A 20,974-nucleotide genomic window follows, 5' to 3' on the forward strand; every position below is an offset into this window, starting at 1 on the left:
GGGGAAGCAAAGCAGGTAGGGAGGGCAGCTTTTTATCTGCAAGACACACTTTACCCGTAAGTAGTCATACGGTAATTTTGTAACCTATAAGAATAATCCTATGGAATCTGTGACTTCATGTTTGAGTAGTTTGTGTTTTGCCAATCTGGACGTAACCGTGAGTGCGTAGATTGTACAGCGTCTTCCTCCAGGGCATCTTTGGTTTCCACTGCAATATGCAGTTTGTTAGATGCTGTTTCTTTAGGCCACAAATATTGTCGCCTATAAAGTCACAAAGAGTTTGTTCTGTTTCCAGACCAGTGTTTTGCTTGTATTTTGGCCTAAACTAGGAGTTGTTTCTCTAGTGCTATTCCTCAATATTTAAAAACACATAAGGTCACAGAAACCTCAAATAATGTGAATCAGGCTGTGGAGCTTGTTGACTATAGGGCAGAACAGTATTTCTTTTACTCCCTTCCATCATTCCCAAAACAAATGATATTGTATTCCCCATTCTTCGTGGTCTTCCACCTGAAGTCCTAAGTCTAGAAACCTGTGATTCTGAGTCAGTGACCTGGGTTTCCTTTGGTTTTAGAATAACTGGCTGTTACTGTTCCTGATTTCTCATGTATTATGATTCTCTATGTGAAAAACAGGGACATTAGACAGAGGTTCATTAGAGACCAACTGCCGTGTTTTATTGGAGATGTTTGGATCACAATAGTATATAGGACATTTTGTTTGTTAAAGAGCTGTTTTAAATTAACAATCCTTTAAAGAAAAGTGATCTGACTTGAATTCCCGGTTTCAGTAAGCAGTAATGGATATCCCTAACTGCTGGCAGTACACCTGGACAGACATCCCAGTGTACAGAAACCTGAAGCACTGCTCATTACAAATCATTTAGCGAAGGGTGGAAACCTTGAAGAAGCAAAACATGCGTAACTCTTAGCAAGTGTGTCGAAGCTCCAGGCCCTAGGGTTTGAGAAGAAGACAAATCAATGATATCAAATAGAAAATTCACATTAAAACAAGTGACAGGAGAAAAAAAAAAAAGGCATTACTGCTGCGTTCTTGTGAAACTCATTCTGCGGACAGACCAGACTGTTAATGCTTTTTTTTCTTTAAACTAAGCAACAAGGTGACAAATGGGGAGGAAAAAAAAACCCAAGCCACAACCCACCTCTGAAACTCCGATTCTGGAAACCCTTTTAGCTTGTAGCAAGTCTTGGAGTATGAACCACTGTCTTCACCTGTCATAGCGGCACTTACAGTCCTTTTAACATTGAACCTTTCGGCTGCTTCTGTTTCGTTTTTTCTTATCGTCTAACACTTCTCTGGCTGCTATTGTAGTGAAGTGGATTCTAAACTTGAGCATCCCTGCAACACGTGCAACGTTACTAACCAGTGTTAACCCGACTTACTCTGGCTGCTCATGACATCTCCTCTGGCTGTTGTGTTCACCCACCTGGGGAGGATTTGCTGAAGGAAGCAACAGCACTCACCAAGGCAAACGTGTGTGGCGGGATGTGCATGTCTCTGTAGCATGTGTGAAGTGCAGTTTACACTTGGTTTTTAATTATTTTTTAATCAGGAACTTGGTTTTAGTTGTTCTATTTAAAGATTTTGGAAGGCGTTGGGAGGGAAGAATTTAGATTATCTGCTATTTTGAGATGACAAGACTTTTAAATGTAATGTTAATCTAGTGAAGAGCTCCAATTTTGACAGTCCATGACTCTTGAAGATACCTTTTTAATGTCCTAACACTCAGTCTTCAGGGACTTCCTTATCACTTGTTCTGTTTTGATTTTTTTCATTTAGTTTTCTTTGCCTGCTACTTCTTGTTTAGCTTTTCCATTTTCTTACAATTTTAATTTTGGTTATTTTGGGGCCACTTCTTGATTTTTGTTTTTCCAAAGGATGCGGACTCTGATAGTGGGGATGATTCGGACAAGAGATCGTGTGAGGAGAGTTGGAGACTGATCACTTCCCTGAGAGAGAAGCTGCCCCCCAGCAAGCTCCAAACCATTGTAAAAAAGTGTGGCCTCCCCAGCAGTGGGAAGAAGCGAGAGCCTATTAAAATGTACCAGATACCCCAGCGGCGACGCCTTAGCAAAGACTCCAAGTGGGTTACCATCTCTGACCTAAAGATTCAGGCTGTGAAAGAGATTTGCTATGAGGTAGCGCTCAATGACTTCAGGCACACTAGGCAGGAGATTGAGGCTCTGGCCATTGTTAAAATGAAAGAGCTTTGTGCCATGTATGGGAAAAAAGATCCAAATGAGCGCGAATCCTGGCGAGCGGTTGCTCGGGATGTCTGGGATACAGTAGGCGTCGGAGATGAGAAAATTGAAGATGTTATGGGCAATGGGAAAGGAATAACTGACGTGGATGACCTTAAGGTGCATATAGACAAATTGGAAGATATTTTACAAGAAGTGAAGAAGCAGAACAACATGAAGGATGAAGAAATAAAAGTTCTTAGAAATAAGATGCTAAAAATGGAGAAGGTTTTACCTCTGATAGGGTCTCCAGAGAAAGCTCAGTCGACCGCAGCTAATGCTAAGTCTCCAAACTCTGCTGGTGTGGTGGATGTGGATAAGAAACCCGCGGATGACTTAAAAAGAAGCGAGAATGATGATCTTGCTAAAGAGGAGCGTGTTTCTCAGCTAATGGCAGGTGATCCAGCTTTCAGACGTGGGCGATTACGTTGGATGAGGCAGGAACAGATTAGATTTAAAAATCTGCAGCAGCAGGAAATAGCGAAACAGCTTCGTCGACAAAATATGCCGCACCGATTTATTCCACCTGAAAATCGCAAGCCCCGCTTTCCTTTCAAAAGCAATCCCAAACATAGGAACTCGTGGAGTCCAGGCACCCATATAATTATCACAGAGGATGAAGTTATAGAGGTTAGAATTCCAAAAGAAGATGATAAGAACAAAGACGAAAACAAAGAAAAAGAAAGTAAAGCTGCTTCTAAAGACCCCCAGCAGCTCTGGAATCTTTATGGCCCCCAGAGGAATCAAGATAATATCCAAATTAACAGGCAGCAGTTAAACGCTCAGCCACAGCCAAGCCCCCAGCAGCCGCCGTCGCCTCAGCTGCGCTGGAGAAGCAATTCTCTCAATAACGGCTCTCAGAAAAGTCTGCGGCGTCAGACGTCGGGCTCGTCTGAATCGTTGCACTCGTACAGCGGGCAGCAGAACCCGGACCTGCAGACTTTCCAGCAAAAGCGCCACATCCACCAGCACCGCCAGCCCTACTGCGGTCACGGCAGCGGAGGCGGCGCAGAAGGCAGCGCCGCCAGCTCCCACCCAAAACAGACTGACCGGCCTAACCACTATAACCAGTTTGTGACGCCCCCACGGATGAGGCGCCAGTTCTCAGCACCCAACCTCAAAGCGGGCAGAGAAACGACCGTATGATGAGTTGGCCGAGAGCAGCCTGGGGGAGGGAAGCGGGGGCAATGCTGGCTTGTCGTTAAGGAACAGCCAGGATTGGCTTTGCTTTTGTGTCTTGGGGTTTGTTTGGCCGGGTAGAACTTGGGTAATTCGCTATACAAACACAAGGTACTGGCCCTTCAGCCCGGTCCGTTTGCATGTGGCTATTGTTGCGGTTTTAACAACATCAATTGGAAGAACACTCTGAAAAATTGTAAGAACTTTTTTCATAGACTAGAAGCCTGGGAGGGAAGGATGTGGAGGGAGAACTGCCCTGCCAGCTCATTTACCAGGGGTTTTTTGTGTGTCTTGGAGTATTTTTCTAATGCTGAAAATATTATCTGGAACTTACCAAGTGCTACCTTCCTCCTGTGTTTTATGTAGACAATCAAAAGAGGAATTTAGTTTAGAGCACTGAATGTTTCTTGTGACCTTTTTCTTAGCAATAAGTAAACTTGCCATCTGGTTTTAAATTGATCTGGCTCTTCAGAACAGCATTTTCCACTCTTAACTCGAACTCTTAATAATAATAATAATAATCGATAAACCAAAAGTTGTCGGCTGACAAGATATGTGGCTTTTATATAGAGAAATTCGGAAGAGCTATTGGGTCACAATGGTCCTACTCCCTGAGTAGATGGTTTTTATCCCTTCTGCTTAAGTTCATAGTGACTGGTATGAAATCACTGTGACAGCTGAACCTGCCTGAATGGAATATTATGTCCAAAAATATATATATTTCTGAAGCAATACTTTGAAAATAAGCTTTTTCTAATTCCCATTGTATTTCTAAATATGATAGTTTTAATTATTATACAGAGATTGTTAGAAAGGAACTAAGATTTTTTGACATTCTGGTGCACGAAGAAGCCTCAAAAAGCTAATTCTTGTTTTATGTTTTCAGCTTTCTCGGGCATGAGCCTGGGAGATGTTGTCGAAACAGTTAGGAAGATCTAGATATCACTACTTAGGCTGAATTCTCCTCCAAGATAGGAGAATTGAACTGTTTCATCTTAATGTGATACCTCATGTTAGTGCCTCTGGTCTTGGATTAAACCCTTATTTCAAGACTTGTTTAATAGAGGAGAAGGTCACTTTGGGGAGATTCCTTTTCCTTCTCCTGACACTCAAAATGAAAGTTTAAAAAGTCTAGTATCTATTTTAATCTGAAGAGGTCTATACTTGCAGGTGATTCGCCATAAAACAAATGCTTGTAATCCCTACTTCAAATAGCTTCAAACAAATTACAGCAAAGCTATTGATAAAGGAATAGGCCTTATGAATTTGGGGGTTTATCTCACTTGGAGAGTCCCAATTTTAATGATACACTTCATTCTTTCTGAGTTTCTTAAAGTGCAAAACAAAATCATGCTTACTTGTAAAAATCTGTGGATTTAAGTATAAGCCAATCTAAAGCTTTGAGGACTTATTTTGCTTATAAAGTTAACTTGAAGGCAATTCTACCACCAACGTTGGCCACATGTGGTAAGATAGGTCCGCTTTGCAGTGTATCTGTACAGTTACGTGATTTGTGCCGTTTTGCACAAATATCCTTCATTTACTTGAGGTTGCTTATTTCTTGATTAAAATATAAGCCCTTGTGGTAATTGTTACTTCTGCGTGTTTCAGCATAGCTGTAGATGAGTAGGAAATGCCTCCAGCTTTCTTTCCACCTTATTTTTGTTTCCTGTCCTGGTCCTGCCCGCCCCTCGCCCTGCCCGGCTGTGCATGGTGTAGCTGCTGGTTGCAACGTGTGGTAAGTGGCAACCACGCACCATTTACTGCTTCATTAATCGAGTGTCAACTCTGAAGTCTCTGCACATGTGTTGCTGATAGGATACTTGCCCTCTGATGGAGGAAAGTCAGTCCTCTGATTGTCCTAAAAGAATCAGCCGGTCCCATCACGTGGGACTTTATTTTTTTGTAGTGGCAGGTTTAATTCTGTGCCCAAAAATGGCTTTGGAACTGGCATTTGTCTCCTGCTTTGGCCTACTTGAATGAAGGAAATAAAGCATCATGTCCAAAAAAGTCTTGATTCTTAAAGAAAAGAAGCCTTGTAGATGAGCAATACTTTCTTTGAGCTTGAGTCAGAATTGCAAAATGCGTTTTGGACTGCAAGTAGTATTTTGCTCTTGCCTTTATTTTAGAATCCTGTTTTAGCAGCGCATTGCACTTTGTGCATATCAAGAGGAACGAGTTCTTTCATATCCTCAGAAAGGCTTGAACTCTGTTAAAGCATGGTCAGGAAAATCCTCTCGATTCTGTAGGGGTATGTGAGCCGGAGTCATTCTGCATGGGACAGGTCCTAAAAAGGCCAAACCAGTTTTTTCTCGTGTCCCATTTTTGTTGAGGATTTTGACTGCCTGTGTGAAATCACCATGTGGTTGAACATGGAGTAATTTTGATGTCCATGCAACTACAAATACTGACATGAGATTAAAAAAAATCCTGCTACTTGATATTTTAATGACAGACACTAAAAAGTTTTTGCCAACTTCTTTCAGCTTAAAAATTTGGGAAGAAATATCTGTAAATGCCTGGGTGGTGGTGGTGATGATGCCAATAGGTTCTTACCCCACTGTTCTAGCGCAGCACTAGAAAAACAACCCTGCTTATTCTGGTTTGACAAGAAAAGGAAAAGGGTAGTCAGTGTGTAAATGGAACTTGGTCTGCTCAGAGGAAGCAGCTTTTTTCCTGCATTTTTGGAGGATATTACAAAGTGAAACTTGATGGCGGGGGCGGGGTGGGGGAAAGTCCTATAAAAATAATTGCCCACTTTAAGAACTGAATGTTGATTACAGTGCAGTGTCTCATCTGATAAGGGAAGCAGTGTGAGAACTTGAGGATCTCCTTGCACTATGTTCAGAAATACGCACACCTCTCACTCCAAATTCTGTGTTCATGGAGCTAACGAACAGTTAGCAGTTAACCATCCGCTGCTTGTAGAGCAGCCGGTGTGAAAAGGCTTTCAGGTTGATGGGGATGTGGCATCCATGACCGGAGTGCTGTTCTAGGGAGCTGAATTGCCATTTTCAAGTGCTGATGTGCTGTGGGCTCTGCCAGCTGCCTCTGGCCCCCTGTGCCTTAGCCGTGGTTTCATAAACAGCCTTTGGGACTCAGTGGGGCCCCGCGGGTTTGGGAGGTGGGGGAACGTGTGCCACTAACGCTCCTCTGATTGACTTCAGTGTCCTTTCTCAAATTGAAGGATCTGTCAAATTAGAGGATGCTATTTTTATCAGTACGTTCAGCATAGTTTCAATATCTCCCTCACTGTTTGTCCTTTATATGTTGAACTTTGTTCTTGATCCTTTATATGTTGGAATTTGCCTCGGATACTTCCCTTTGAACCACTTCAGGAGCTGCCACGTGAGAAATCTATGCTGTGTACCCATTTGTACTGTAAAGAAAGCAGTGAGCTGCCTTTGAATTCATTGAGATTTTCAGAACTGTACATTGTTAAAGAACAAAGAAGTTTTGGATTGTCTTAAGAGCAAGAATCTGCCTTGTGAAAAGCAGAACTGGTTTGTATTGTAACAAGTGCTCTTTCAATAAACTATGAAATACTCTTGTAAGTGTCAGCCTTGTGTCAGTGAAATGGAAATGAAACTTTATTTTAGGCTTGTCCTGACTTTATTTTTTGTCTGGGGGTTGATGTTTTTCTAGCAGAGTTGAAGAGGTTTCTTTAATTGTCCCTCAGTCTGATTATTTTAAGTCCATCTCCCCTGATTTTTCTACTGTTATGTAACATGAAAAGCAACCTGTGTGGATTTGTGTCTACTGTTGCATAGTTTCTTTTATTTTTTTTTTTTTTGAAAAGCTTTTTATAGTGCAAAGGGATACAAACCATACTTGTCTTCAGTTCTGTACCATCTCGTGGGCTGTTTGTTTAAATTCTGGAAGAAAATACAGAGCTGGTTGTTCTCTGTTTGCTCAGTGAAGACAAAGGAAACTGAGCAGGAGGGAATCACATACCCTACAGCACCTTTGCAGACATCATGTAGGCCAAAGATCCGAAGTTGTTGTGGTGCTGTGTTCTGCTTAAGACGCTGGTCCAGTCTGGTCATGCAAAGCCTGGCCTAGTCTGAGTGTGTGGTGTTAGTGTGGACTCAATAAAGTGTCTGCATATGTTAAACTTTTCTTTATGTAGGTATTTAAATGTACAGAAGATACCTGGCTCACAGGTAGAGAAGACAAGGAGCAGGTCTTTGGTTTGAGTGACTTTAGTGTGCCTGGGTTTTCGTGCTGGAAGTGGAATTGTCACAGTGAAATACTCCTGGGATTTGACTCGTCCCTCTGCAGTTTCTCGAAGAGAATCTGATCCAAGATTCTATTTAAACACTACGCAAAGAGCTTTTCCTTTCTTTATTTCTACAGTCTAGCCACTCAAAATAACACCCTGAGATTATCTTCTTCAGACTACAGGAAAATCGGTTATTTTGCCTTTCAGTGGAAGTAAGAGAAGCTTATTTCTGTCACTTCACATCTGACCTGTTTAATCTTGGTTTCAGATGTAATAGCGTTATTTACACAGATGGGGGAAAATATCAGAGAGAGCGCCTTTATGTTAACGCATTTTTAAGAGTACACTGGGTATTTCAAAACTATGGGTAAGTCTGGAACTTCCTCAGTGAGTCTAGAGTAGTTTTTTGGTGAATCATGAGTTTCAGAAGGAATATCAGAAGAAAGCACGTATGTTTGTTTTATCTGTAGTTCTTTTGCTGCTGGGCTGATGTTTCCTTACACTGTCAGTATGGAGCCACCTTAGAGTGAATGGAGGAGACACAAAGGAAGAAGGAGGAACATTTTAACTGAATACAATTTCAAGAGGAAACCAGCTAATTAAAATGCAGCACTCATACAAAGACCATATACCTTTCATAGTTCTGTTTTCTCTCCCTAAAGGTTCTGGGTATTGAATTAATGGTACTGAAAATTCCACACTTTGAGGTGGTTGTTTCTCAGAGCATAGCTACTGGTTTTTAATGCTACCTCCAGGAAATCTTCCTTATCAACTTAAAGGAGCAAACTTCAGCTTTATCTCCTGACTGAACTTGTCTTAAATTTGACACAATCAAATTGTGGCAGCATTAAGTGCGATACTTGGCTGTATGAAAAGAAAATCCTGTAGCTGTTCGGATGGGATGCTTAAATAGGATGGGAGGAAAGTGTAAAGCTTTCCTTGTAGGGCTCTTAGAGTTCTGAATGCATTCCTGGAGAAGAATTTTAGCATTTGGAGCTGCGGAAGAGAGAAGGAACCCAGTTTAATTTGTGTAATCTATGCGAAGGATTATCTTCAAAAAATCAAATAGAGTAGCAAGATAGGCTCTTGAGATCTGAAGCACAGTGACTGTGTCTGTTCTAAATATCTTGAATTTGTGTTTGTTTCACCAGCAAATAATCAAAGGTTCTCTAGGTCTTAGCAGTGTTTCTTTCAAGGCATGATTATACTGGACAGGAAGAAAATGCTCCAAGAGCAGAAGGTATTGTCGAAGTGCTCCTTGTGGGGAAACCTGCACAGGCTTCTCTGCCCCCTTGCCAAGGCGGTGGAGTTTTGTTCATCTCCTGACATGTGAAATACACGCGTGAGAGAGCGATACTTACATCCCAAGAGGAAAAGCTAATTGAAAACAAAATTACACTTTCTAAAATCTGAAGTGATTTTTTTTTTGTATCAAAAGGCAAATCAGTGGTGCTGTTAATACTTCTGTTTGAGAAAATGGAGGTGAATAATTATCCTCTTTTAAATTTATTTCTGTATTTTCTCTGTTTCTACCTCTTTCCTACCTCCCTAAAAGCAGCAAGCAGGTCCCCCAAAAATCCCTTTTTTCCAGTCTTGAGCAAAAAAATCATAAACCTTTCCATCTTACAGACACTATGAGCATGTACGTGTGATGATTTTAAAAAGCAATGCTGCTATCTTAATTGCATCAGCCTCTGTCATCTCTCTTTTCAAGGACAGATGTTGGTGTGACCTCTGAGCGTTGGAGATGTCTCTCTGTATTTGTTCTGCCTGTCACTCCTCTGAGGTGTGAGTCTCTTCGCTGCTCTCCTGGCTCTTGTCTGTCCTCCTACACGGTTTCTCCTCTCTCCCCACAGGACTATGAGAGTAAACTGCAGGCCTTACAGAAGCAGGTAGAGACACGCTCCTTGGCAGCTGAAACTACCGAGGAGGAAGAGGAAGAAGAAGAAGAAGGTGAGTTCGAAGCTGAAAATAATTCAGCTACAGCCAAGCCTAAGGGAATAGTTGCTCTAATATCTTCACAACAGATAGAAAACTCGCGTTGGAAAGCTGTGAAACAATAACTACTTATCCATAATCCTCACAGCACGGAGATGTAAAGTACCTAGTAATAGAATAAGTTCCACATAAACAGTAGATATAAATCCCCAAATTCAATTGATGCGTGAAATATGTTAGTTTAACTACAGTGTTTGATTTGGTGGTCCTGAACTGGAAGGAATCCGTCTTTTCTTGGCACTAACGGAGTTCGAATGTCAAACCAAAATAATACTGTTGCCTTTGTTGCCTTGTTTTGACTTTGCAGTTTCTTTTCTTGGTAGGAATTCTTGGACTTCATGCTGTGACATGTCTGGATAACCCCATTTCTGGACAGTGGATAGAGTTTATTATAGAGCTTATTATTCCTGTAATACTTGCTTTCATTCCACTGTCTCAGCATTTGGCTGTAATGACTAATTTAAAGTCATAGGAATAGAATCTATTTTGTTTCTGCTCTTCTCTTCCAGCAAAGGTGTTGAGAACCTGGCAACACAGCAGCACTGTTGGGTACTGCAGGGGTGGTTTAGAGAAGAAGCCATGGTGTTTGATTTCTCTGTTTCTCTGTCCTAGTGCCCTGGACACGACATGAGTACGAACTCGCACAGTGGGCTTTCAGGAAGTGGAAATGTCACCAGTTTACCTCCCTGAGGGACCAGCTCTGGGGAAATGCGGTGTATCTGAAAGAGGCCAACGCAATCAGTGTAGAGTTAAAGAAAAAGGTAGGGACGTGCTGAGTAGCTTTTTGAGTTTTCTGACTCATCAGTTTTGACTGTATAATTGTGCTGCAGAAAGAGTTACTTGCAGTCTTTAAAGTTATGTGTCTCTTGCTTGTTAGTTTGGACTTCAAAAGGGTTCAGTAAATCAGGAGTCTCGGCCTCAGACTTCTGAATGAACATCCCGTGCAAATCTGGTTGATATATTCTCCTCTTCTTCATTTCCCTTATGCTGTTCCTGTCAATATCATAAAAACGTGTACGTCTCTCTAGGGCCCTGTATTTTCCTTTTTGCTTTTAACTTCATGTGGTCATTCATCTTATCAAGAGAAGTGGGTGCTGCAGAGCCTGCTGGGTCTGTAGTTTTCCAGACCTCTGCCAGCTGTGGCACTGAAGGCAAAATGCATGTTCTCAGCTGTAAAATGTTTGATGCCACTTTGAGAGGGAAAAAAAAAAGACATTAAAAAACCCCCAGAATCTATTCACAGAGATGAAAGTTGAACTGGCTTCATATGTTGCCTTGGGATAAGTCTCTGTCCCCTTTGTGATGCTGATATCTGACTTCTTAGAGCTAAAGTAGTTTTTGTGTTTCCATCCAGGTGCAGTTTCAGTTTGTCCTGCTGACAGACACCCTCTACTCACCACTGCCACCAGAGCTGTTGCCCCCTGAGCTGGAGAAGACCCGGGACAACAGACCTTTCCCTCGCACAGTGGTAGCTGTGGAGGTCCAGGATCTGAAGAACGGAGCAACTCATTACTGGTCCCTAGAAAAACTCAAGTATGTAAATATTACTGGAGGACAAACTTCCTTACATCAGTGTACTCCACGTTGTGTTCTCTACTGTTGTTATTCACTCCCTGTTAATTTTTTAATCCCGCTTTCTTCTGTGCAGGCAGAGGTTGGACCTGATGCGCGAGATGTACGACAGGGCTGGGGAAATGGCGTCGAATGCGCAGGATGACGGTGAAAGCACAATGACGGGCAGCGACCCCTTTTACGATCGGTTTCATTGGTTTAAGTTGGTTGGAAGGTATGTGACAGTCATCTCAACTGGTTCACTGGTAACTCTGCTCAGTTCTGGATGAACTTAGGATGTGGTTATAAACACTGTGGCTGCTAGCATTAGTTGTGTGTGGTGTCATTCAGGGTTTTCTGACTTAAAATATAGTGAAGGGCAGAAAATGCTCTTCAGAATGTTGCCAGTTCTGGTGTAACCTTGTAGGATCTGGTTTGACTGATCCCTTAGTAAGTTATAAGTTTAGCTTTAAGAAAAGGTAGCTGGCTAATGCTGTCTAAAGTCACCGGAGCACAGCTGTGGGAACATGAAGAACACTGGAAGCTGAGGGAAGAGTGGCCCAGGGCCTTACTTACCTGTGTGGTTCAAATGGTTTGGTCGTACCCTTTAGAAACACCTGGCACCTGATGGGGTTCTTTAATATTTCCTGATGTCTGCTGCACCTTCGCAATATTTTTATTTACAAAAATGCTACATGTTGGAAGTAAGAGTTGTAGCTCTGAGAAGTAGATGTGCTCTCAATATCTGTACGTCTGGCCATTTTTTATATTAATTTCTCATTTGCTTTCTGCTCAGTTCAAGGACCTTCTTTTTCCTGATTTTGTTTAGCAATCCCTTCCCTTACATTTCGTTGCAGTCCAGATGGTCTGAAGGCTTTTCTTGTTGTTCAGGTGGTCTCTGTGTTAATGGCAACAGACGGCTGTTAAATGAAGCTTTCTTCTCTCCCCTCACTCTGTTAATCGCTATTCCGTTAACTGATATCTAGCTCCCCCATATTCCACGGCTGCGTGAACGAGCGCCTTGCCGATCGCACACCCTCCCCCACTTTCTCCACGGCCGACTCCGACATCACTGAACTGGCTGACGAGCAGCAGGATGAGATGGAGGACTTTGATGATGAGGCCTTTGTGGATGATACCGGCTCCGACGCTGGAACCGAGGAGGGATCAGACCTCTTCAATGATGGGCGCGACCCGTTTTACGACCGATCCCCTTGGTTCATTTTAGTGGGAAGGTTGGTGAGGTTACTGTGAGAATGGCCAAAGGGGACCAGCTCTTGCTGTAGGCTGCAATGGCTTTGCCTTGTACTGCATAGTGTATCTGTCAAGCCAGCCAAAATATCTATACACATAAATTGGAATTGCCAGGGAATGAATGTAGGGTAATGTTGTTTTAAATTCACGTCAGAGGCCATGAAACCTAAATAATAATGGAGAAAATAACCTTTAGATGCAACAATGCAAGACTCTGCTCTCCCCTCTTCTGCTCCCACTCCCCTAGTGATGGTTTCTTTGCTTGTTTGACCAGCCTGTAAGCCAATCTGCTTGTTAAAACAGTAAGGGGAGTGGTTACCACGGTGTTGTACAAAAGAGAAGACTCCATGGCTGGCAGAAGGACAGAACAAAGGAGAAGGGACCAGAGCTTGGCTTCATCCTTTTCTGTGACCGTAAGCAGGGGCGGTCAGGAAGGCAGGATCTTTTTGCAGTTTCCTCGAATGCGAGAAGCTTGATTGTATCATTTGTAAAAATGGGGGACTGTGTCAGTCTTCTATCAAGCTTTTAGATCAGCTTAGCTGTATTGTCGAACCTCCTTCTTTGTCTTCAGTGGAACTATTTACAAGTTGTGACTAAAACTTGGAACTTCCTTAATCTAGTCTTTGGAACAAAAGTCACGGTTACTAAAGATGCAAGAAATTGCATTACTCCTCTTTGATCTCTGTGAATCTGCACCTTTAGCTGCCACGTCTGATAATGTGTTTTGTAAGATTGAATTCTTTCGGGATAATCTGATCCACAAGAGTCAGTTTGGCAAAGCCACCTTGTCTGGCTCGGAGGTGGTTCAAGTCAATGAGTTAGAGCGGCCGTTTTGTGGCAGCGCTGGCAGACTCGGTGCCTTGTCCCGCGGTGCGTGGGCTTTCAGAGCACGGCCTGCGGTGCTTGGGAAAAACTCGAGCTATTCACCTTCATTTCACAAACTCTTCAGGAAGCACAGCACAAGCTGAGCAAATACGGTGGATAATGGAGGCAGTTGTGCTTCCTGGCAGTGACACAACTTGCTTCCCATTTCTGTGTGTTAAAGAGAATACTGAGCCCTGTGTCTATAGGCGGTTACGGGTACTGGCCTGAAGCGTGTGTGCTGCACATAATGGGAGCTCTGCTTGGCTTGGAAATGGTAGCGAGGGGTGACACTTGGTTTGTATTATCTCTGAGCAGACAGCTGAATGGCTTTTTCCCAGTTGCTGGTTGCTATTTTCTGTTTCTATTCCCGTTCTGTTCTGCCAGCAGAAAGCTGTCGGACTGTTTAGCACCAGGATGCATTCAATTTATAGCAAAACCAAAATTCCTGGAGAGGGGGTCATCAGCAATAATGAGTCCGGTCACGAAGGAGGGGAGGAGAAGGAGAAATAGGTCATGGAGTTCTCTGACTCCCTGGGTGTCACAGTGTTTTTCTTCTCTCCCTGTGCTCTGATTATCTTTTGCTTGTACTATAACTATTAAAGAAAAGGAAAAAAGAGCTGGTCCCTTTCGACATCTCTTCTGGCATGCTGGGCTGTCTTTAAGACTGATTTATTTAATACTGTGACATATCAAGCATTTGCTATGTTTTTAAGGGAGGTGGGAGACTACAATGGGATATTTTATTTAAATCTTGAATTGACGTGTTTATTTTGAAAACAATCCATCATCATTCTGAGTTCTCTTGCTTTTGTTTCTATTATTTTTTTTTTTTTCAAATTGTGTTTGTTAAATTTCATTTCTGGTTTTGTCGTATGCCATTTTACCTCACCAATCTTTTCGCTAATACAGCTCCCCCCTTTCAGTCTGCTGGGCTCAGGTGCTGGGGACACTGACATATGGGATGTTTGGGGGGTTGGGGTCCTCCCAAACGTGGCAAGAGGAGGAGGAGAATGTTAAGATATAATTCACTCTTACCTTGGTACTGTCTTGTGATGGAGCAGATGGGAAGGCACTGGAAAGCAATATTGCTGCATAAAGCAAACGTGCTACTGCTCTCCAGTCTACAGAGGAGATCAGCATTTTCATCACCACACGGGAAGCTTAAAACTTCTTGTATAATGTCCTTTTCTTTCTCTAAGTTCAAACGCTCCCAGTGGGCTGGGTGATTGGATGGAAGGAGGTTAAGGAAGATGAGAAATACATTTTTCCTTTGCGATTGTCATTTTACGGAGGTGACCAAATTGTAATTGCTAATCAAGCTGATGCTTTGTTGTGTTGGGCAGCAGCTTCAGAACTTAGCCATGCAAATAAAAGCATTTTTGTTTTCCATGCAGTGAATGCTTTCCGTTCCACTGCTTTGGTGTTGAAGCAGGAAGGTTTCTGGAATGACTTGCCTCTGTTAGTTAGTGAAGCTGCCTCTTGCTGTGTACAGATCAATGTGAGGCTGTTTAGGTTCCTTTCTGTTGGGGAAAAATGTCCATTCTCCTTAGCTTCAAATGTGGTTTTTTGTGTTGACCGTATAACTACATACCTTCCTGAACTCCATCCATATCATGTTTTCTTAGAGAAAAAAAGGTAAACTTCCCGTTTTCTTCCTTTCAGTGTAGTCTTTTGTGCCTTCTGCTGCTTGCTCAGTGCCTACCGCCCTTCGGAGCAGACTGAAAAGGAATTAGATCCTAATCTTAGTCAAGTGTTACGTTACAGTTGGTTTTTGTTGTCGTACGGTTTTCTTCATTTTTTGTTTTGCTACTTTTAGAGTGCATTAATCATCTTCTCTATTGCATTTTGTCACCACCTTGTTTTATAGTAGTGTTGTGTTTGTCTCTTTGGTTCTCAACTGATGCTTGTCATTTCAAGACAATCCATGGAAGTGGGCACCTGAACCCAAGGAGAAACACGTACCCTTTCAACCTTCGGTCCTGAGCGTTGTGGCACAAGGAATTGAGTTTTACTAGTCTTGCTGTGTTCACGGAATAAATTCTGCAGCTGAGAGGCAGTGAACATCTTTATTTCTCTGTCCTCTCTTGTCATGTAGGACTAGCCTTATGAATATCAAATAGTAACAGTTATAATTTGAGGATTTAATTATACTTCATAATAAAGACTAATAAAAAGGACTGCAAGAAGGAAATCCAGTTAAACAAATGACTGGTCTTTAGTATAATTTAATACGCATAAATTCATAATTACGTACATAATTGGTTAGTCACTTTAAGGACTGGTAAAATTATTAGTTAAACTTCTATGCATCTCAGTATTTTTCTGAACTCAAACAGCTCACTTAAAGCCGCCTATTTTTTCCAGTTGTTGAGAGCCATTTGGTTTCTGACTTCTTAGGCTTCTCACGTTAAAAGTTTTGCTCAGGCTCATCAGGGTCCAAAATAGACCCTGCTTGTATATAACTTTACAAATTAGTGTATGGCAGCTGCAATACTGCTTTTCCTATTGTAAACTGTAATTTCTTAGCGATTGCTCCAGAGTACTGCTGTGGTGTTCTGTTGTTTGTGTAGCTTTTAAAGATATACATGTAATACTCCAAAATCTCTTTAGCTTATAAGACTCTGGGTCTTCCCCTATCCATACACTCAGTGAATCTTCCCAGACAGTGGAGGTGACTCATGGTTTATTAGGGATTTCTCATTACTCTGTATGCAGGGTTACCAAACCTACATAGAAGAGAGAAAACATTCAGTCAGTCTCTTGAAGAGTGTTTTAATACGTTTGGTAAAATACTTAAGTCTGTGTGAGCACAGTAGATCAATACCCTTCTAATTTACCACTTCAGATTACACTCATAGGGTAGAAAACTCCAACAATTCTTTATAATCGGTAGTTCCTCAGTAGCCTTTACCATCGTGCTGACAGCTCCAACTGTGGAACATTTAAAAATTACCTTTTACAAACGCGTCATCTTCAGTTGTCTCCTTCGTACGTTTTGTAACTCACTAATACAATGCTGTGTCTCCGGTACGCTGCGGTTCAGAGCGTTTGGTGGCATCACCCGGTGCACAATCCACATCCGTGGCCACGCTGCAGGTTGAGTAGCTGGAGTAAAGTAGACTCTGAGGATTTGAGTGTCCCACCAGCCAACCAGACCCTACGGGCGGGATTTGCGGACAATCGCCTGACGCTCTTTGTGTTTCCTTTCCTTCCTCTTACCAGAGCGTTTGTGTACCTGAGCAACCTGCTGTACCCGGTGCCGCTGATTCACAGAGTAGCTGTTGTTAGCGAGAAAGGAGAAGTCCGAGGATTTCTGCGAGTAGCAGTGCAAGCTATAGCAGGTGAGAAACTCTGACAGCTTTACATTGCAACTCCTTGGTACACTATGAGATCTGAATAGTTTTAGTGATGCAAAGAACATTTGTTCTTAATCACAGAATCCCAGAATGTCAGGGGTTGAAGGGACCTGGAAAGCTCATGCAGTGCAATCCCCCCATGGAGCAGGAACACCCAGCTGAGGTTCCACAGGAAGGTGTCCAGGCGGGTTTGAATGTCCGCAGAGAAGGAGACTCCACAACCTCCCTGGGCAGCCTGGGCCAGGTTCTGGCACCCTCACTGAGAAGAAGTTTCTTCTCAAATTCAAGTGGAACCTTTTGTGTTCCAGTTTGAACCCATTGCCCCTTGTCCTACCATTGGTTGTCACCGAGAAGAGCCTGGCTCCATCCTCCTGACACTCCCCCTTTAGATATCTGTAAACACGAATGAGGTCACCCCTCAGTCTCCTCCAGCTCCAGAGCCCCAGCTCCCTCAGCCTTTCCTCACACGGGAGATGCTCCACTCCCTTCAGCATCTTGGTTGCCCTGCGCTGGACTCTCTCCAGCAGTTCCCTGTCCTTCTGGAACTGAGGGGCCACAACTGGACACAATATTCCAGGTGTGGTCTCCCCAGGGCAGAGCAGAGGGGCAGGAGAACCTCTCCTTCTTTTGGAACTTTTTCATTGTTGTGAATCACATGGACCAAGCATGAATAAATCTTGAAATGCTACTGATTAGAGGCTTTTAAAGTGATGGTGTTGATCGCTGAAGTTCATATCTGGCAGCTAATGCAACACTGCTTTTGAAGCCAGTGAAAAGGCTGACTAGCGTCAGTAAGTCTAAAAACTAAAAATGAAGCAAAGATTTTCTTCCTAGCACACAGTATAAACAGTGGACGAGGGTATGTGCAGCTTTGATAGCTGTGGTGACTTGCAGAAAAGTTAAATGTACCAAGTGTTTGCTTCTCTCAAACTCTGCCTTTAAATAATGTGTGGAAATGTGTTCCTCCACTGCTGAATAGCACGTGAAGAAGTTCCTGAACTGATGGCTTTCAGCCCAGTATAAACAGGAATCAGCAGCAGTTTTCCATTTTGTTGCCTCACTAAAATGTGTTGAGACTTATAAGCTGCTTTAATATATGGTTTAATCACCAAGACTTACCAGCTTTTCGGACGAGAAGTGTAGATACATGTGTGCCAGAGCTTAACTGCAGCGCACTAGTCAGCTGCTAATATTTCATCCTTTCCTGTGAGGTGAGCTAGTCGGGTTTTACTGTTGGTAGATAGCCCTGTCTTATTCATGCTGATGAGAGCACAGATGCTTCCCATAATATGTCCTTCCCAGCAGTGGCTAACTGCCAGCGTTTCTTTATTGTTTAGGTAGGGTAACCCTGGAAGTTTCACTCTCCATGGGAACGTAGAATGAAATCTCAGACTCTGAAGATGCATAAGAATCACTCTGGCAGGGACTAAAACAGCAAGTGAAATAAAATCTATCTTAATGTGTACAAAAGTCTCGTTTCTAGTTTGGTTTGGTCTCCTTAGCATTTATCAAATATTTCCAAATAAGTACTCTATTTATCCGTCCAAATAAATGGAGCCATGGCTAATAGAAATTGAACCGGGGACACCTCTTGAAAAAGGCCCACGGCATTACTTGGTCCCTAAGAGAAGCTTTGGAATACATTCTTAATCTTGGGATTTGTCCTGCAAGCATGTATTTCTGGGGGGAGAAATAGCTGGTGTTTAACCAGACCTCGTTGTTACTCTCCAGAAAGAGAGATGAAATAGATTGTACAGACGGTGCTGCCTCTCAAACTCGCGGCACAAACTGGTGAAGCTTTGCTAGTGTTACTGCTTGGGTTACGGCTACAGAGTGTGAGATGGCAGTTTGAATCAGTGTAAGTATGTGTTCCCATGTGGGACATTGTAATATGATTTATTAATTTACCTCAGGTATAATAATCAGAAGTAAATAAATAAACACAATGGGTATTGAAGTTGTTTTGCTTCCAAAATTCTCCGAAATGTATTCATGATGAAACTACATAGTTTGTCTTGTTTTCCCACACTTGAGTTCAGGATGGGTAGATTTCTGTTGTGATTTTTTCCGGCACTATTCTAATACGTTATTGGATCACTGGAACGAGACCTCTTATGCTTTACGGACTGGTTTCCATTGTAATCAGAATTTCCATTTCAGTAACTTGGAGGGTTTTTCTCTTCCATCCGCATCATTTTTTTAATATTATTTTCTTTATTTTAGGTGATGAAGAAGCCCCAGATTATGGATCTGGTATTCGACAGTCTGGCACAGCTAAAATTTCATTCGACAATGAGTATTTTGATAAGGTAAGAAGTCTTAAAATTGAGTTCGGTTTCTTTGCAGTAGTTTGTGCTTCTAAATAAAGTAGTAGTATTGTGGGGGAGGAAGGAGATGGCAAAACCAGGAGCTGCAGGAGTCTGTTACATGGCGCTCCATTTAATTTTTCAGAGTGATTTCTCTTCGGTTGCAATGACTCGCTCTGGGCTGTCATTGGAAGAATTAAGAATTGTGGAAGGACAAGGACAGAATTCAGATGTTACCACTCCCCCAGAGGAGATCAGCAGAATGAATGAGCTGGGTAAGCAAGAAAGATGGAGTGGGTTTGGAGAACTTAAGGGAAATCTGGGATACTTTCAGTCAGTGATAGAAAGCGATTCTGACTGTCCTTCAAGAATATGACAGGTAGCAGGAGGTGTAACCAATGGGTTGTGTATGATAGGTGCTGGAGTTCTTAATTTGAAGAATTGTGCAGAAAAACTGTTCCCAGGTATTTGCATCTTTTGATTATCACCAGATAATTTGGGCTCAAAAGAAAACCAAAATTTAATAGGAATAAAGTGTTGTCTGAATGAACATTTTAAGAAAAAGAGGGGGGAAAAAAAAGAAGTTGTTTCATGTGGTATGTTTGTGTCTCCCCAAGACTTGAAGTCAGCCACTCTGGATGGAAAGATGACTATGGAGGGATTCACTGAGGAAATTGGTGACCACCTGAAACTGGGCAGTGTGTTCACGTTCCGCGTGACCGTGCTCCAGGCCAGCGGCATCCTTCCTGAGTACGCAGACATCTTCTGCCAGTTCAAGTAAGAATCTGTCCTTATTTACATTACTTTGATAGAGAGAGCTTTTCAAATCAGTGACGGTGTGGGTGAGCAGGGAAAAACACCGTGTGGGTTACTGGCATTCCTGTGACGACCAGTGCCTGCTTTGTGTTAGCGTGGTGTTAAGAAATAAGGTTTTGCAGAAAGGAATTAAGAATCGGAGTGGATCCTTCAAGTGACTAGTCATAGATATCTGAAGTTTTTGCTTGATAATGACTTTTAATGTGAAGAATTCAATAGTACATATGTTCAACTGGAATGAAAGCTATGTGACCCTTAAGTAAATCAGTAGCTCTCAAGTGAAAGTGTTCTTTGCTTAGTTTCTTAAGAAAGAGAAAGGAAAATGGGAGTAATAAAGACACAGAACAAGTGCAGGAATTGTGGTCCCAAAGACTTGGGTATTCCTAACTTTAGGCCATCACTCAGCTCCCTGTACAGTTCTAGCAGAATAAATTGATGGGTTTCCTTCCAGTGTGGGGTTCACAGCTCAGCAATTCTCAGTAAACTGTTCTGTTGTGGTTTATTTTTGTTCCTTTGTTTTTTAAAGCTTTTTACATCGGCATGATGAAGCTTTCTCAACAGAACCTCTCAAAAACAACGGTCGAGGGACTCCCCTTGGGTTTTATCATGTTCAGAATGTAAGTAAAACTTTACCTGGATAGTACGTGCCTGCTTTAGCACTGGAAGTTGTGTGTATCCTTCATGCTAAACTCATGGGAGGTGTATGGGAAATTGGGGCAAGGGGAATTATTAAGAATAGACAGTAGAAGGAGTGATCAGCTGAATGATGTAATCCCCAATGGCTAACAAAACAGAATGATTCAACCTTTCTGTTTCACCTGTGCTTCCTGCTTTTGAATTCCCTGTTTCCTTTCCAGGATGTTCAATGAAAACAGTCTAATATTCAGGAAATAAAATATGTGTGAGCAGCAGTGCTCATGATCTCAAATGAACTGAATATAACTATTTTTATGAATTGTGTAATCCTTTGGTTACATGTAGCGTCCTCTTAAAATGCCTGATATTGAGGCTTTCGTTTTCTCCTTTATCAGAGAGCAGCATTAATGCCTAAACTGAAAAGGAATGCAATTGGTTTTACTGTGAGTGGTGCTAAACCATATGAAAAATAGAGACTCCTGAAATTCGCAGGTGTAAGGTTTCCTTTTGTATGTCTCATTTTCTTTCCTT

The 20,974-nt window shown here is 42.2% G+C and overlaps 1 protein-coding gene across 16 annotated transcripts in view; it reads left to right on the plus strand.

Moving 5' to 3' along the window:
* KIF1B (kinesin family member 1B) overlaps positions 1-20,974 on the plus strand; it is a 74,484-nt gene that overhangs the window by 35,402 nt on the left and 18,108 nt on the right. For 10 of the 16 annotated variants that reach the window (XM_071798599.1, XM_071798602.1, XM_071798601.1 and 7 more), the window contains 10 exons: positions 9,519-9,615; positions 10,273-10,421; positions 11,015-11,193; positions 11,309-11,446; positions 12,198-12,446; positions 16,552-16,670; positions 18,909-18,994; positions 19,137-19,266; positions 19,609-19,768; positions 20,334-20,424. In XM_071798599.1, the coding sequence (XP_071654700.1) occupies positions 9,519-9,615; positions 10,273-10,421; positions 11,015-11,193; positions 11,309-11,446; positions 12,198-12,446; positions 16,552-16,670; positions 18,909-18,994; positions 19,137-19,266; positions 19,609-19,768; positions 20,334-20,424 (1,398 nt within the window). Of the gene's footprint in view, positions 1-1,898; positions 6,995-9,518; positions 9,616-10,272; positions 10,422-11,014; positions 11,194-11,308; positions 11,447-12,197; positions 12,447-16,551; positions 16,671-18,908; positions 18,995-19,136; positions 19,267-19,608; positions 19,769-20,333; positions 20,425-20,974 lie in introns of those variants that run through there. The other 6 variants (XM_071798604.1, XM_071798607.1, XM_071798609.1 and 3 more) reach the window with 2 other exon arrangements.

This window comes from Patagioenas fasciata, chromosome 23 (assembly GCF_037038585.1).
Source record: "Patagioenas fasciata isolate bPatFas1 chromosome 23, bPatFas1.hap1, whole genome shotgun sequence".
In the NCBI taxonomy this organism is placed as follows: domain Eukaryota; kingdom Metazoa; phylum Chordata; class Aves; order Columbiformes; family Columbidae; genus Patagioenas; species Patagioenas fasciata.